This window comes from Pipra filicauda, unplaced genomic scaffold (genome assembly GCF_003945595.2).
Source record: "Pipra filicauda isolate LSUMZ 115617 unplaced genomic scaffold, ASM394559v2 scaffold147_size4022426_pilon, whole genome shotgun sequence".
In the NCBI taxonomy this organism is placed as follows: domain Eukaryota; kingdom Metazoa; phylum Chordata; class Aves; order Passeriformes; family Pipridae; genus Pipra; species Pipra filicauda.
In genome coordinates this window covers 1,271,921-1,288,540 of record NW_024103962.1, presented here as the reverse complement: position 1 = coordinate 1,288,540, position 16,620 = coordinate 1,271,921, and the positions used below count along the sequence as shown (strand labels likewise).

The window sequence follows — 16,620 nt, the reverse complement described above, 5'->3', positions numbered from 1 at the left end:
CCCGAGTCGCCGCCCTGCCGCCCTCCCGCCCTCCTGCGCGGTGTGTCCCGGCCCGCGGCCCGTCGCGCAGGCGGAAGCGGCGCTGAGGATGTTTCGGGCCTGGCGGGCGCCGCCGCTGTGCCGGGCCCGGGCCGGGGCCGCCCGGAGATGGGGCCGCGCCGCCGCCTCGGAGGCCGCGGCCGAGACCCGGGAGGACTCCCGGTACCGGGACACGGTGCTGCTGCCGCGCAGCCGCTTCCCCGCGCAGCTCCCGGGGCGGCTGCAGCCCGAGACCGAGCTGGAGACGCAGCAGGTGCGGCCGGGGCGGGGCGGGGTCCCTGAGGTGCGGGTCCCGGGGGGCCGTGGGGCTGTGCCGGGAGGGCCGTGGGGCTGCCCCGGGGGTGCGAGCGAGCCCCGGCCCGGCAGGAAGGCGGGGTGGCGGCGAAGGTTCGTGTGCGGGCTCTTGCCTGGCCCCGCCGCCTGAGGGTGGGAAGGTTCGGGGTGTTGAGGTATTTGTGGTTCAGAGAGCCACAGCTTTGCTACAGTTTTCTTTGGAGAAAGAGTAGCGACCCTCCTTATAGCGCAGTGCCAGGGTATTGAACTCAGACCTAATATTTCACCTTCCTCAGGCTTTTAGATGCTTTTAAACCACTGATGTCTTCTCTTGTGGAGAAGTTTGTTTTGCCCGCCTGCTTTTGTTGCGCATTTTGCTGTCTAGCCAAAATCCAGATTTGGATTTTTGGAAGTTTCGGAAGTGCAAAGACCTGTGGCGATTTTGGTGTTTTTTCTTGTTGTCTCCACAGAAATGTGGTTTTTCAGAGCTGTACTCGTGGCAAAGGCAAAGGAAAGCGAAGCAGGAGTTTTGTCTGCACGACGGACCACCGTATGCCAACGGAGACCCTCACGTTGGCCATGCGTTAAACAAAGTAAATATTTACTCGTTCGTACTCTACTGTTCTGAAGTGGTAAACACTTATTGTCGTGTGCTCCGTGTTCTCCATTCACGTTTAAATCAGTAACACTGTAAAATGTTTGGGGTTTTGGTAGATGGGGCTTTTAAAACAATGTGATTATGTAGATTCCATGTGGTGCCCTGGTGACAGGGATACCCTACCATGCTATAAATACCACGTGCTCAGTGCTCATTTATGAGGCTGAACATTTCAGTCAGAACAGAACAGCTTCTTAGAGAAAGTCCAGCCGGTTGTTTATTCCTAAGTAATATTAAATGCACAACTTATTTGTGTATTGAACTTACCACACATACACACATGAGGGAACGTACATTTCTATATGTGTACGTGTAATGATGTTGCTGTAATGCACGATTGAGCTGTGCCTTGCTGTTCTTTTTTTCTTTTGAGTGTTTTGCAAGTTTGTTCTGTCGCCTTTATTGTATTTTATCTGAGTATTTAGATCCATGGAACCACAATGATTAAATGCTGATGACTTTGAAAAATAAATTTCAGCTTTGAAATGCTATTCCTAAATACTTTTGGATACTTTTAGATTCAGTCCTGAGAAGAACAATATTACATTGGCTGCAAAGTGGGAAAGACTAAAATGTCACCCATGGCTTCTTACAGTACCAAAGCCTGGGCTGCAGCAAAATGCACTAGGCCAGTGCTGTAGATCCAGCTCAATTTAAAAATGAGAGTGAGTAGGATTTGTTCAAGTCTTGCAAGTGTATAAACTGCATCTCTCAGTTACTCTGGTTGTGAATTCCTTTGATCAGAGGTCTTCTGAGGTTCTGCCAATATACAAAATGATGGGCAAGAAAAATCACAAATGCATGGTCTTGGAATCATACAATGGTTTGGGTTGGAAGGGACCTTAAAGATCACCTCATTCCAAACCCTCTACCATGGGAAGAGACGCATTCCACTAGAACAGCTTGCTCAAAGGCTCGTCTAGCCTGGCCTTGAACACTCCCAGGAATGGGGAATGCATAACTCTTCTGGTCTTACATGTAAGTTTATCATGGAGCCTTTGATATTTGTATTTTTTAAACAGGAGGATCTCGATCACAAATGTAGCTCTTCCACATGGGGGAGCTAAAGTGATAACAGACCCTTGTGGCTTTTCAGATTTTGAAAGACATCACTAATCGCTTCCACGTGATGAGAGGTTATAAAGTACATTATGTGCCAGGGTGGGATTGCCATGGATTGCCAATTGAGTTGAAGGCATTGTCAGAAGTCAAAGGAGCTGAAAATCTTTCACCGATGGAAATTCGGCAGAGAGGTAAATGAACTGCTCTCTGCAGTATCTTTGTGGGAAAAGCTGGCTTAAGTGTTAGTATGTCCTACTCGTGTTTTGTATTTTATGCTTTATAAATAACATTTTTACTTTATTGTGGGCTTTTCTATTAGCTATTGGTGACATTTTCTGTGATCACTGTATGTGTTTGCCAAGCAGATAGAGTACACTGGAATCCTGTGAAGTGGGATAATTGAACAGGCTTAGTTTGCTGCTGTAATGGACATGCAGAGCATTGACCCTGGGTTTAAAAAAACAAAAGGAGGGGAGAGAATTTGGATGTCTGTTTTGATTAACTGTGCAGTGGCAGGAAGCTGGTATTTATCAGATCAACATTCTTTTGGTTTTTGAAGGCTGAATTTGATTAGGAGCTAAAAAGATGCATGTAAAAGGTTCCATCAGGACAGCTTGGCTCAGTATCATAGGTAGGAATATATTTATTGACTGTGTTTTTAACAATGCTGCAAAACTATAGGGGGGATCCCTTTGGAGAAAGTCTGTATGGAGCATTATATGGAAACTGTTTTGAAGAAATAATTTCAAGTACCATATGTGTTGAAACACATCATCGTTCAGCTGCAAAGCTATTTGTAGTGAGCAATTTAAACTGCTTTAGTTTGAAATTGCGGTACTGAAATGGGCAAACTTATCTTCAGATGCCTGTTACTTTGAAAATTTTGGATCAGCATCAACAGAGGGAGTTAACTTTCACACTATTTTATGTTGAGGATGTGTTTTGAGAATTATTTTCATAACAAAATATACTTATTTTTCCCCTTTTTCTTAAAAGTTAAGTTTATATTCTGAAGACATGTGCTTAATATCCATGTTGTATTCAAAGTGGCACTCCTGAATCTCTTTACTCTGCAGCCATTTTGTTACAACTAGTCTGAAATGTTTGTTTTGAACCATAACAGTTACTGCATAGTTTCACTATGTTCAGCTCTGACTTTGCTGAAGAACATCAATAGGGTATTTTAAACGGTATTTTATTGATCTTAGTGGGCTAAACTACGTGCTTAATGGAACTATTCCCTTCAGCCAGAGAATTCGCAGAAAGAGCAATTGAGAAACAGAAATCCGCCTTCATTCGTTGGGGTGTAATGGCAGATTGGGCCAACTGCTACCTTACATTTGATCCAAAGTACGAAGCAAACCAGCTGAGAGTCTTCTATAAAATGTATGATAAGGTATGTTGAACTTCTGTTGAAGTGTGTTTTGATTTGTCCTGAGTTTTGATTCTCCTGACTTTCTTTCTTCCCCTTCCTTTCCTCTTCAGGGTTTCATTTATCAGGACTATAAACCTGTATTCTGGTCCCCTTCAGCAAAGTAAGGATCAACTTACTGTTTTGTCTTCAATATTTTAGCAAGGATATTGATAGCTTTTCGTGTTCCAGTGTGTTAACTTTTGTTTGATATCTACCCAGAACAGCCTTGGCTGAGGCAGAGCTCGAGTACAATGAGCAGCACGTCAGTCGGTCTGTGTACATGAAATTCCCGCTGTTAAAGTCGCCGCCTAAGCTGAGTTCTGTGATAGGTATGACTTCTTGATGGATTTAAAGACTGACAGCTTTTATTTTTGTTCTAATTGTGAGTAAAGTACTTCTAATTTACATCTGTAGATGGATCATCCCCTGCTAGTGTGCTAGTCTGGACCACGCAACCCTGGACTGTGCCAGCCAATCAAGCAGTTTGTTACATGCCAGATTCAGCGTAGGTGTCTTTAACTTAGTTCAGTGATCTGTGTCAGTCTTACTGATATTTAGCAGCAAAGCTAAAATGTTCTGGACTACCATTACAGTTTACTTAAACCATCTTTTTTGTGTTTTGTTTGGTTTGGTTTGCTTTGTGGTTTTTTTGTTTGTTTTTTAAGTGACACAATTGTGAGCTTTGTTCTATATCTATTAGTATATTAATTTCTGCTTAATTTTTTTTTACTTCACGATGCAAAGTTACCTTGAAACTCTTTGGAGATTTACAAGTGAATTGGACATGTAAAACGTACTTGTGTGTCTTTTAAAGAGATGAAGCATTTCAGAAATCAGTAGCTTTGTGGTGTTTCTTTATTTAGTATCACAAATGCATGTTTGCATTGCAGATACTCAATTGTGAAATGTAAAACTACTGGAGAACACTTCATTCTTGCTGCAGATAGAGTTGAATCTACAGCTGCTGTTCTGGACACGCAGTTTGAGGTTATATCAACGTGTAAAGGTAGGTTTTAATATTGTTAATCTTAAGTTGCTTGGAAACCTCCTGGTAGGTTTCTGAAAACTGCTTTAGTTTTGATGTATTAGTAAGTTTGTTTATAATTTAAGGACATGCTCTACTAAAATAATACAAAGAAGAGTAGTAGTCTGTCAGATTTACTTTTAGTGTATTGTAGCAAAAATTTTTGTCTGTAGATGTCAAATTAATTTTAAAATCTGTATTCATGCTTGGAAAAATGAAACATGAAATGAAAGTCCATTCAGTATGAAAATCTTATTTACACTGAATGCAGTTTGTCTTCCCATCCACTGCGGATGAGAACAAGGGACTAATTACAAGTATGACTATTGCAGTATCATAGGTGGCTGTTGTCTGTCTGGACAAACTAAAACAGTTGACTTGGCATCCTAACAAACTGCACAGTGATATTTCTTAATAGCAGACTTGGGATTCGGTGTCATGAGTTGGGATTTAGCGTCATTTGTGAGCTTTATTCATTTGCTTTTATCAGTGATCCAGTGCTGGAAATATGCATATCCGAAGGAGGTGAGAAGTCTGTTTCCATGACTTTTAAGGTTGCTTTGGTGTCTTTCCATGTCTTCTTTATAGAGGAAATCTTGTTTTTACCTAATGATAAAATTACCTGGAGGTGTTTTTTCTCATAGCTTCCACCTTCTTGAATCGTATGATTTGCACATAACATACAACAATGGAGTCGAACCTTCTTAAAAAGAAATTTCATATTGGAACCTCTTCTTTTTATCTTCCCATATATTCAGTAATGAATTATATTTTTTACCTTTCTGGTTTTGTATACCTAAGTGTCTGACAGCAGTTCCTAAACATGTTCCTTCTAGGAGGAAAGCATTTGGTGAAGGCCATTTGTCATAGGAAGCATTCCTCAAGCTCTGTGATTCTTGACTTTCAGCAAGTCTTCAATACTAAGATTTCTTCAGCGTTTCTTTAACCTTAAATTGTCCCTAGCTTCATTTTTGCTGTAGTCTCTTTATTAGTATGTAATTTGGAGAATTTAAATGAATTGTTCATGATAATATTAATACATAGGGGCAAAACTAGGAGTAAATCCCAAATTCATGGTTTTTAGCCTACTAAATGAATATGGAGATCTGTTCCAGAACACTCAGATAGTGGTTCCCAAGGAATGGGAGTGTGTGGAGTGTTTCTAGGTGGAATGGCACTACTCAAGGAATACCACTGTCTAAGGTAGAAGAAAAGCTTGTTCTTCAAAAAACAACTCTGCACAGAATGAGGACCGCAGAGAATTTGAAAGCATTTGGACAGGGACCCACAGACCAGACAAAGAAATAGCACATCTGAAGAGTATCCTGTGCATACACTTGCTGATCAGTTTTCTTTTTCTGTTCTCTGATAAAAGAAGCTGAATGCGTGAATTTGTCGCCCAATTTTATCTTCTGTTTTTTTATTTTTCAGGTACAGATTTGGTAGAGGGTTCTTATGCTCATCCCACAATTCCTGGCAAAATCTCTCCTTTGTTACCTGCAAATCATGTGACAATGGCGAAAGGAACAGGATTAGTGCATACAGCCCCAGCTCATGGAATGGAAGACTATGGTGTAGCTTCCCACCATCAGCTACCCACGGTAGTCTATTTTTTCAGCTCTTGATTTCCTGCAACTGTTTGATTGTGTGCCTCTAAAATGATTGTTGTAATTTGTGCCTAAAACTTGAAAATGTTTTGAAGCATTCATGGAAGTGTATCACTAATGACCTGCAGGAATGCGAGACTAAAGAAGTGTGTATCAGGATAAAAGGATGAAGTTTTTCTTCTCCTAGTTAAAGCTTGCAGGGGAGTGGTAGAACAGAATCAGATTTTTCTGCTCTTTATGTGGTTTTGCTTTTTAAAGGATAACGCAGACAATAATTCTCAGATACTGATTCTCACTACTCAGAATTGTCTGCTACATGCAGACAAGTAAATCACCAGTTTTGTAGGTCATTATTGCTATTCTTTTTTAGCAAAGCTTGTTTTAAACACATGCATAAATGTAGCTCAGTTATGCATGGTCAGTTTGTGATTGGTTGAGATGAAGATGCAGGATATGAGAGGGTTTAGGTTTGTTTTTTATTTTTCACTGTTAATTTGAAAAGTCATTGAAATACCAGTGACTTGATGTAAGACAGTTGTATATCTGCAAATGCAGTGGTGCTCATTTCTTCTGACACATGAAATTCACTTGCCTGATAAATTACTAAACTGCAGTTCACTAAATCTGAAGTGTACCCAAATATTTTGTTATTTGTCATAAAAGGAGTTACTCAGTAGAGTATTTAACTGGCATTTGAATACGAAATGATAATTAATTACCATATGATATTTTATTGACATGATTAATATATTTATTTTTAGGATTGCCTTGTGGATGAAAGTGGATTTTTTACTGAAGCTGCAGGTCCTGAACTTAAAAACAAGAATGTCCTCGAAGAGGGGAATGAAGCTGGTGAGTATTTGATGTTTGACCACTTGTTACTTTGTCAGGTACAGTCCTGCAGGTATATATTGAGGGTTCATATAAACTGAACGCATTTTGAACATGGATGAGGTACAGGTCCTTCTTGCTGTGTGTTGATTATGGAACTGACTGAGTTGAGGTTAACAGTAGCCCTATGTTCAAACTGGATTTTAATCTTGCCTCACTTTTTTCTCTCAGTCATTCGGATGCTTCAAGCAGCCGGGAGTTTGTTGAAAGAGGAGAAGTATGTGCACAGTTACCCCTATGACTGGAGGACTAAAAAGCCAATGATCATTCGGGCCAGCAAGCAGTGGTTTGTAAACACAGCAAATGTGAAGGCTGCAGCACAGGTACGTAATTTTAATTTCTTATGGGACATTTCAAGACAACTGATTCTGTTTGACATCAGCAAAACAATCTTGCTGTAGCTCACTCCAGAATATGTTCTTCTCTAGGTTTTATGAACACTAGTTGAAAAGTGTTGGTTATTTGTAAAAGTTATGGATAGTATCAAGTTTTTTTGTCAATATTGATATAATCCAGGGTAGATTCATTGACTGGCATATTTGCTCATTGTTTTTACAGATGTATAGGTTTCTTAGAGGTACTGATTTTTTTCCCACAAAATATCTTTAAAAAGACAATGTTTCAAGGGATTAAATCAGGAGACAAGTTTATCACTATCAAAATTATCTTTTTTGTTACGATAGCCTTGTGTGGCCAGACATCTTTGTTTGCTCCCCTGTTAATTTTGTCACAGTCCTATTTTAAATAACTTAAAACAATATTTTTTTAAATATGCAGTGCTCTTTGATATTATGTACATCCACACAGAAAATTTAGACCAGCACCTTAGGCTGTCTTGGGTAACAGTGATTTCATTCTAATTAGGGCACGAGGTGCATATTCCATATTCATCTTTATCTAGAATGAAAGCGTGATGGTTACTCAGCAGGGCTGGGAGTGAGTGGTAGCCCACACTCAGTACTACAGGCTGTATGTATCAAGGTGGGATTTCAAAGCAAATAACAGCACAAAAAAATTTTAGATAGAGTTACTGATGCCATTCTTAACTCACTTCAGGATGTGTCTGCTAGAGAATCAGAGTTGGCAGAAAAGCTTTGGATTTTGGTTGGGGAAATGTACAGTATATACAGTGTTCAAATTGAAGAGCAGCAAGCAGTGAAGTAAACAAAGTAAACATGACAGTTGCCTGAGAACATGTTATTTAATACTGGGAGTGGGAGCATAGACCTGTACTGTTTTTTACTGGCAGCATAAACAGTGTTTGTGTGAATGCTGAAGTGTGTTCAACAGTTCACCGTCTGCTTTATAGGACGTGCTGAAAAAAGTGAAAGTTATTCCTACATCTGCAGTGAACAGGATGCTTGAAATGCTGGACAGAAGGACATTTTGGTGCATATCACGGCAAAGATGTTGGGGTGTCCCGATTCCTGTTTTTTATCAGAAGAACACGGGAGAATGCTTGATAAACAGGTATCTGTCTAGCTGTATACACTGAGAAATTATAGAAGGAGCACTGTCTGTTGTGCTGCAGTTCCATGATGTTATAAACTTCCTACTATTTTAAGTATAAATATGTTCTTTTACTTGTAGTTGTTTATACACAGAACTAATTTAGCTATAAATTAGAACAGTCAGAAACTTGTTGCTGGAGGTGACTTGTATGTAAAAGGAATCAATTTACTTAGATACTTAAGTTACCTGAAAAGTCCCCTTGAGATTAATTGCCGCTTTCATCCCTCATCTTCAAGTTAAGTTAGCTGGCAGTCATGACTGGCCTTTACATTTGAGCAAGCAGTGAAATCAAATAGTAGTTACAATAGATTGCAACTGTAATTGTAGCACTGTAAATTGAACAGTACAGGTACTGTGTCAAAGTAGGTTTTTACAGGTGAGTAAGTGCAATGAGATAACTGAAGTGGAATAACCATAATCACATTGGTTGCAGAATAAATGACTGCACTTTGTTTCAAAGTAAAATGAGAGTGGTTTTGAAGAGCCAGTCTCAACTGTAAGTAAATGACCTTTAGCTGTATGATTTGGTATGTCTAAAGCTTCACATGTTAGCCTGGTTCTGCCGTCTTTTGGTTAATAGTACCCAGATATTGCAAACATTGCATTTCAGGAATTCCAGACAACGTAATGCAGAGGAAATCCAGGCTAGGCTTTAAAACAAGAAAACTCAATGAAATATGATCCTTTTCTGTCCTTTAAGGAGTAATAGAGTTCTGCTTCTACTCCTTTGCAGTTGTGAATGCCTCTAAGAGGTGATTTCATAAAAGTTGTACTGTGGAGTTTCACATTCATTGATTATTTCCATAATTGTTTCCTGCCTTGAGATATGCTAGTGTAACTCAGTTTTATACACCTCAACCTTACAGCCTTTTGTGCAGATTCGTTCTGGGTAATAAGATTGCATAGCTGGAGATAAACTTAAATAGTGTTGCAGAACTTTTTTTATTCTGATATTGAATAAATGGACTGCAAGAGTCCAGCATGTTTCTCAGAGACTGTACTGAGCACGCAAGTATAGTAGTAGGTGAGGCTTAGGGTGTGGAGAGCTGGGAATGGACTTTAAACAGTTAGTCCTTAGCTTCACCTAGTGTGACTGGGTGTGTAGGTGCACAGAGATGTACTTTGGCTCTTTCACCAGAGGCAGTAACTGTGAGAAAAGACCACAATGGCCATAGTCGTTTATAGTACCTGAATAATGCTGACACACATCAGGAAATAAATAAAGGGATGGAGACTTCAAGGGATGTAAAATCACTTTACCTGCAAAAATTGTTACCATGTTAAAAAGTGTGTGTCTGTATAAAAAAATTACCATTTCTGAGGAATACTTATTGTATTCTACCTGAAGAGTAGGCTTGAGTGTGTGTATGTGTTGCTTAAGATGGTTAAAAATGTGGCTTAACAAGAAAATAAGAGTGTAATGAAAACCAGTTTAGCAGTTATCAGTCAAATGTGAAGGGCACCACGAAGCAATAGCTTCTTCAGAACATTGAGGAGGTGACCCAGCCGGGTACAGAAGGCATTTGGAAGGAGGAATGCATGGGAATTCCTTTAGGTTGTAGTAAAATTACCGTGAAAGCCAGTGACCTCTATTAAAGAACATGCCTTTTGTAAGTGCTTGAGCTGGGTGTGATTATTGCTGGAGCTGTGTGAAATGTGGCAATCTGGGCATTTTGTTGTGATAAACTCTGCAGTAGTTTAACACCTTGACCTTTCTGTGTAGGTAGTGGCCCAGCAGTCACACATGTACCTGAAGGAACAAAGGGACAGTATGGCATGTTCGGGTAGAATTGATCTGGGGAATAAAAGACACACATTAAGGAAAAAAACAGACATATCCATTATGCTTGAAAAGAGATTTATTTTGTTTGACTGACAGCTTCAGATGCTCATTTATAGCCAGTACTCTTTACTTCTAACTTAACTTACGCTAGGTAAAAATTTTAAAGACTAGAGTAAAACAGTAATTTAATATTTAAAGTTAACCATAGGAGACTTTTGTAACCAGAGTAGGAAAAGTGCTCAGAATATTGGCCTATAGAAGTGACAGGCAAATTTAGAAGACAGTCTGTCAATTCATAGGTCATTTTCCTGGACACCAGTTCTTATTGAAATAAACAGCTAAGCCTCAATCTTCTGTTGCATTTGCATTATCTTTTGAAAATCCTATCACAACAGGTTGCTGAAATATTTCTCAACACTCAAGAAGTTTCATATTCAGATGGTGTGAATAATTAAAACAAGAGTAAACAACTTACATTTCAAAACAAAAGCTGTTTTTAACCTGAATGCTGGATAAACATGTTCCCAGTAGCAGCTGCTCTGTAGTTTTTCAGTGGCTATCAAAAGTAACAGCATCTCCACTGGAAGTCAGTGTAGTCCACATGGAGTTACTGTTACATATGAGAGCACCAATGGTCGATCTGGAGTGATCTTATTTATTTATCACCTGTAAAAAGACTTTTAAAAAGAAAAAAAAAAAAGCCTCTAGAATAAACCACTGTTTCCCTCTGTGAGAGTTGCCCCTGAATTTGTCACGTGAAAAGTTGGAGAAAGCTCATCTTTCAAGATGGAACTGCTTTCTCTAACAGAGTATTGTTCTCACACCAACAATTCAGTCTTTCTAACTTAAAAGCCAAGAGGTAGGTTGTAATCTTGCATTCAACAAGTTGGATGCAGGATCTCCGTGAGTCTTCTTTTTTCCTGCTGTGACCCCTCATAGCTCTAAAAGACATTTGATTCGATGACACTGTTGTCTGTGGTTACAAATTTAATATACCGGTGATGATTAAAGTCTTTCTGTAGCCTATAATGCATCATATTGTGATCAGGGATTTTAAAATTACTATTAGAAAAATCTTAAGTGAAAGAGAGAACTTTTTTTCATTATTGCCATTTTCAGTAAGAATACAGAGGTGAGATTTTGTGTAGTTTTTCTGCAAAGGTGGAGAAAAAAGACTTTAAATAGAGTACATGCACAAATAGATGGTTATACTGTTTGTCAGCTTTCAACATCTCAACATTTCAAGAGAAAGCATTCTGATTCTAGGAAATTCTGTAACTCATGGAAGAGAAGAAAGAACTCCAAAACTAAAATGAGAGAATTGTATTTCTAGTAGTAGCTCAGAGCAGTATATGAGATACATACTTTAATCTGACCTCATGCAGTAACTTCTTTACAAATTCACTATTCAGATGCTGGTAATAAATAGTACTATTGCAAAGATTATTCTGATGCCTGAGAACTTCTGTCAGCCTCCCTGTGACTTTGATTAAAAAGTAACTTGAATTTCTGACAAAGGAACCCCCAGCATGTTTTTGAAGTAGATCCACCCTGTGCTCTAATTTTCTTTTTAAAATGTTAAGACATTTCAGTGAATTGTAAGCAATAGCAACTTACCTAAATACTTACTGGTGCAGTATCGATGTTCACATAAAGCAGAAGATAACTTTTCCCCTTTGCTGCTGTTTGAAAAGAGATTGAGAGAACATCAGCTGCTGTATTCTTCTCCTCCTGACTATATCTTAATGCTGCCTAATTTCTGTTAAGAGATTAAATAAGTGTTCAGCATAATCAATATCAGACTCCAGAGTGATTGGCTGCTGTCGTGGTAGCGTGAATTGCCGTAGGGGTTTCACTGTGAAAACGTAGCAGTGACACGTAATGCAAGTTCTTGTAGATAGCGCGTGAATACAGGGCAAAGTTTTACAATGCTGTTTATTGCTAACTCGGGGAATTATCATGCTCACATTGAAGCCTGCAGATTATAAAGTGATGAGTAGTTATTTGAGAAAGGTGGTTTTCACTTGCGACTTAGGGAGAAGTACTTTGCAAAAATCCTTCTCCTCACAGCACAGATACCTTAAAAATTGTGATTTCTCTCTTTTGTGGTAAAAGGTAATCATAAGGATCTTGGGACAAGAGTAGAAACGGAAGGGCAGAGGCTATGTTTGCATGTCTTGGGTTTTTCAAACTGTAGGAAGAAAAAAGGTTTGTTGAAAAGGTACTATCTCCTCTTATAAAATAATTACCTGTTAATGTTCACTTATATTCTCTAGGGAAAGACTATATAATAAAAAAACTTGTACTGCTAAAATGTTTGGGTTTTTTTTTAAAGTTGATTTGAAACTGTGATAGAATTTTGAGAATATTGGTCAATAACAAATTGTATACTGTAATAACAGTCATTGACCCTTTATTTCTTATAAGTGATTGATAACACAAATCTGACCTTCTTTTAGTTATCTGAAAACTTTTATCTGTAGCATAATGAGTCTGTTGGTTCATGTGTCATGAAAATGCGTCTTGAAAAACATTCTGCTCTTCATAAATTAATGGTGTAAGTCTTTGCATTGTGTAACGATACACTTGATAAAAGGTTAGTCCCTAATATGTTTTGTGGTAATGGGTAGACAACTCTTGTGTGACATTGGCAATCCTCACTGTAAACGAAGGCAGTCGTTTTATGATGGTTTCCCAAGGGTGAGCAATAGCAAGGTTTTATTTCCTTCTTCTCCTGCCCCCCCCTCACTTCCAGTGGAAAGGAGAACAGTTCACCTTCACTACAGGTAATGCAGTTTGCACTGACACAGTCTTTCATGTTGCCCCACCCTTTCTTAATTTCTCAAAATATTTATGTGATAGACATGACCTTAATCATTTCTCTTCCACTGAGGAGAGGTGTCATTACACTAACAGTTGCAATGTCAGGAAATTGGTGGCACTTCAGGCTGTATCTACTTTACTGAAAGTTTAGAATATCTGACAAACTGAAATTCCTGCTGTGATCAAACTGAATCCAAACAGTTGCTGGAAAAAAATTTGTTTGTTAAGAGTATGTTTCTACATGTTGTCCAAGGAAGCTGCTAGTTTTGGTCTGTAGCTGGATTTATCACCTTTTAAAAATCCCTTCAAACACTGATATAATGAAATACTTGTTGAATGCTTTAAAAATGCATAGGTTGAAAATGAATTCATCCCTAGAGTTTATGTCCCTCCACTGAAGCATATTTGCAATACAAAAAAGATATGTGGTAGACAAGCTTAGTTCCTGTTTGAATTTTCTGCTTGGTTTATGGGGCATGCTGGTAGTTTTTCCATAATATTTGTGGGTATGACTCCTAATTAGAAAATTTTTCTGACTCTAAGTGAGGCCAGAGTAATTAGCTGAGCACTGGATTATGTCTTCCATGAATCACTCAACAGACATGTACATTTTATGTGGTAATAAACACATTTTAGGGTAAATCATCTTCTTTTTAATTTAGCTACTCTTGTCTTCTGCTGCAGAGTTCCATGGGTAAGTCTTGGCCATTAACAGGAAGGCACTGAGACTGTGGAGAGAGCTCTTAAAATACTCATTTGAAGACAACTGGTTTTCTATAATTGTATTTAAAAATACACTCATAGAACGGTTTAGGTTGGAAGGAACTTAAAGATCATCTTAAAGGTCATTCCAACCCTGTGCCATGAGCAGGGGCATCTTCCACTAGACCATTTTGTTCAGAGCTCCATCCAGTTTGTCCTTGAACACTGCCAGGAATGGGGCATCCACAGCTTCTCTGGGCAACCTGTTCAAGTATCTCACTACCCTCACTAAAGTGTATAAAAAAATAAAGAATTTTTTCCTAATATCTGATCTAAACCTACTCTCTTTCAGTTTGAATCCATCTCCCTTTGTCCTGTCACTACATGCTCTTGTAAAATGTCCCTCTCCATCTTTCTTTCACTGGTAGTGAATTTGAAAAGAATCAAAAACATTGGCAAGGAATGAAAAATAACTGTTCTGTATTACTCTTTCTAAAACGTTCCCAGGGGCTATGGTTTGCGTCGCCACTGAAGGTCTGGGTGTAAAGTGAGGTACTGACCCTGTAAGAGAGAGAGAGAAATTCAGTGGGATAGTTTAGTCCAGGCTGAGACAAACAAACTTCTCCTTGACTTATTTGTTTTGGTTTTTTTTCCTGAGAGCTTTCTAAATTTGAAGGTTTAGTGTGAAGGAAGCAGGACCTGAGGATTACATGTCAGCTATCTGCCAGGAATCTACCGGGACTGGTGGTGGTGTTTGCTTTTGTTGTGGAGAAGTAACACTCTCACTACTGACAGTACAGGCAAATAGGCCTCTGTGCAAATATTTCTAAAAAGAAACAATACCATTAGGAACTGGAGCTCCTCAGTGTTATTTTACTGAGATAAATGTTAGCAGATATATTACCAAGCCAAAAATTGTCCTGTCATCATTAAACTGGAAGGTGAATGATATCCATTCTGGTCTGAAAGGGTAAGAACTGTGGTGGTGTGCTAGCTGGCTGTTGATGTGTGAATGTTACTGGGTAGTGGGGTTTACTCTCCAGAAAACCTGCTGGAATGTTCTACAGGAATTTACTTTGAGAAGTAAATTGATTAACTGGTGATTGATTAATATAAAATCGTTGTTTTATCATTGCAATTCGAGCAGTTGAGAGCAAAACTGCATTTTCTTTTTGCTGTTGCACCTCTTGTATGAAATGATTTGTTCTACAGCTTCTTGGAGAACATGGATTTTCTTTCTTTAACTCTTTGTGTAAGAGTCCACTAAATGTTTTAGTGATGGAGCTCAGCTTTTTAACAGAGCAGAAAAAATATTGTGCTGAGGTCCAAATACAAAACCAAGTGATGACTAAAGAGGATCATCTGCCTTTTTGTTTTCGAGATGGTTATGCCAGACCATTATTTTACTTTTCCCCCTTTCACAATACTGTGTCAAGAAGTTACTTAAGTGATTAAATCTTCATTTCTCGAGTTATAAACAAAACTCTGGTGCCTTGAGTAACACAGCGGGTTTAGTTGGAAGTTGACAGGTCATGATGATCTGCTGTACTCCTTAAACACAGCAGATGTCTTAAAAATCATCTCTTCAGTAAGTGCTCTGTGAGTCACCAAAACAAAGTGTGTGGGGTTTCTTTTGTTTTTTCTAAGATACCTAATTTATGTCTAGACTTGGCATTAAGCGATATTAAAAATCAATCCCCCATAGCCTTACCTGCTGGGGACAGGGATTGAATGTGTCATAAATAGTGTGCAGAACTGCATGCCTTGTGGCTGCCTTATCTGTTCACATCAGAAAAAATGCTTAGTTAGGTTTTTTATTTTTCTTATTTCCGTAGTATTTGTTTATTTAAGGACCTTTGTCCTGGCTGGTGCTATGTGATACGAACTCCTAGATTGCCTTCAGAGTGTACAGTGAATGGTTGCTTGTTATCACCCCTCTGCTGGGTACAGAGGTTTCAGTTTCTTACATTATTGGGATTAATACATTTTTATATATATATTTTATAATTTAAAATATGTATTGCTAAAAAGGGGGCATCCAGGCAACTGGAAGTCTAATATATATGTACATTTTGTAACTTCATTCCCCCATGAGTTCTCGAGGTGTCTTTATCCAGCGTGTTGTCAAAAAGAGCGGATATTTTAAGGGGAAATAGTTATGCAGTTTCTTTAAATTCAAGGTGAATAGCAAGTGAAATGGATTTTAAAAGTTTTCAAGCTGCTGGCATCTTTTCTGAGTACCTGATTATTGAGTATTTGCAGAAAAAGATGTTTAGAATCCATGTGGGTTTCTGTATGTTTTACACAACTCTACCCATCGTGGAAGACAAAACTTGGAAGTCTTTTTAATGCAGGCAGAAAGCTCTGGAGTCTTGTCTGGATTAGAAGCTGGAAAATCACAGGTTCCAATAGTTTGGTCTCTGTATTGGTCTCACTGCTTTGGGTCTGGGATACTTGTAGAAAGATACAATGAACTCATCAATTCATAATCCCCTCTTCCTTCTAACCCAGTGAAACTATCACAGATGTCATCAAAGTAGTGGAGCAGCAAGGGACAGATGCGTGGTGGACCCTTCCTATTGAACAACTACTCTCAAAAGAGGCTGTAGCAAAGGTAATCTTTCGACTTCAAACACAGAAGGTGCTCGAGACAGCTGAGTGATGGGAAATAATGGAAAACCTTCATATATTCCCATGATCCTTTTCAGTCTTGTGCCCCCATGAGAAGGTGTCCTGTGAAAAGAATATTCAGAAAGTAAGATCTGAGTGTGGCAGAATACATGCAGTCGGATCTGTGCTGTTAATTCAGGGCAGACATCTCCATTCCCCTCC

General features: G+C 38.9%; 1 protein-coding gene across 1 annotated transcript in view; it reads left to right on the top strand.

Moving 5' to 3' along the window:
• The first annotated feature begins 41 nt into the window (after nucleotides 1-41).
• Nucleotides 42-16,620, top strand: part of IARS2 (isoleucyl-tRNA synthetase 2, mitochondrial) — a 28,964-nt gene continuing 12,385 nt past the window's right edge. Inside the window, exons 1-13 of the mRNA XM_027734249.2 lie at nucleotides 42-292; nucleotides 783-905; nucleotides 2,067-2,223; nucleotides 3,280-3,428; nucleotides 3,518-3,567; nucleotides 3,666-3,775; nucleotides 3,861-3,951; nucleotides 4,337-4,452; nucleotides 5,902-6,071; nucleotides 6,839-6,929; nucleotides 7,140-7,291; nucleotides 8,278-8,438; nucleotides 16,300-16,402. Of these exons, the coding sequence (XP_027590050.1) occupies nucleotides 89-292; nucleotides 783-905; nucleotides 2,067-2,223; nucleotides 3,280-3,428; nucleotides 3,518-3,567; nucleotides 3,666-3,775; nucleotides 3,861-3,951; nucleotides 4,337-4,452; nucleotides 5,902-6,071; nucleotides 6,839-6,929; nucleotides 7,140-7,291; nucleotides 8,278-8,438; nucleotides 16,300-16,402 (1,677 nt within the window). The 5' untranslated portion in view covers nucleotides 42-88. The remainder of the gene's footprint in view (nucleotides 293-782; nucleotides 906-2,066; nucleotides 2,224-3,279; nucleotides 3,429-3,517; nucleotides 3,568-3,665; nucleotides 3,776-3,860; nucleotides 3,952-4,336; nucleotides 4,453-5,901; nucleotides 6,072-6,838; nucleotides 6,930-7,139; nucleotides 7,292-8,277; nucleotides 8,439-16,299; nucleotides 16,403-16,620) is intronic.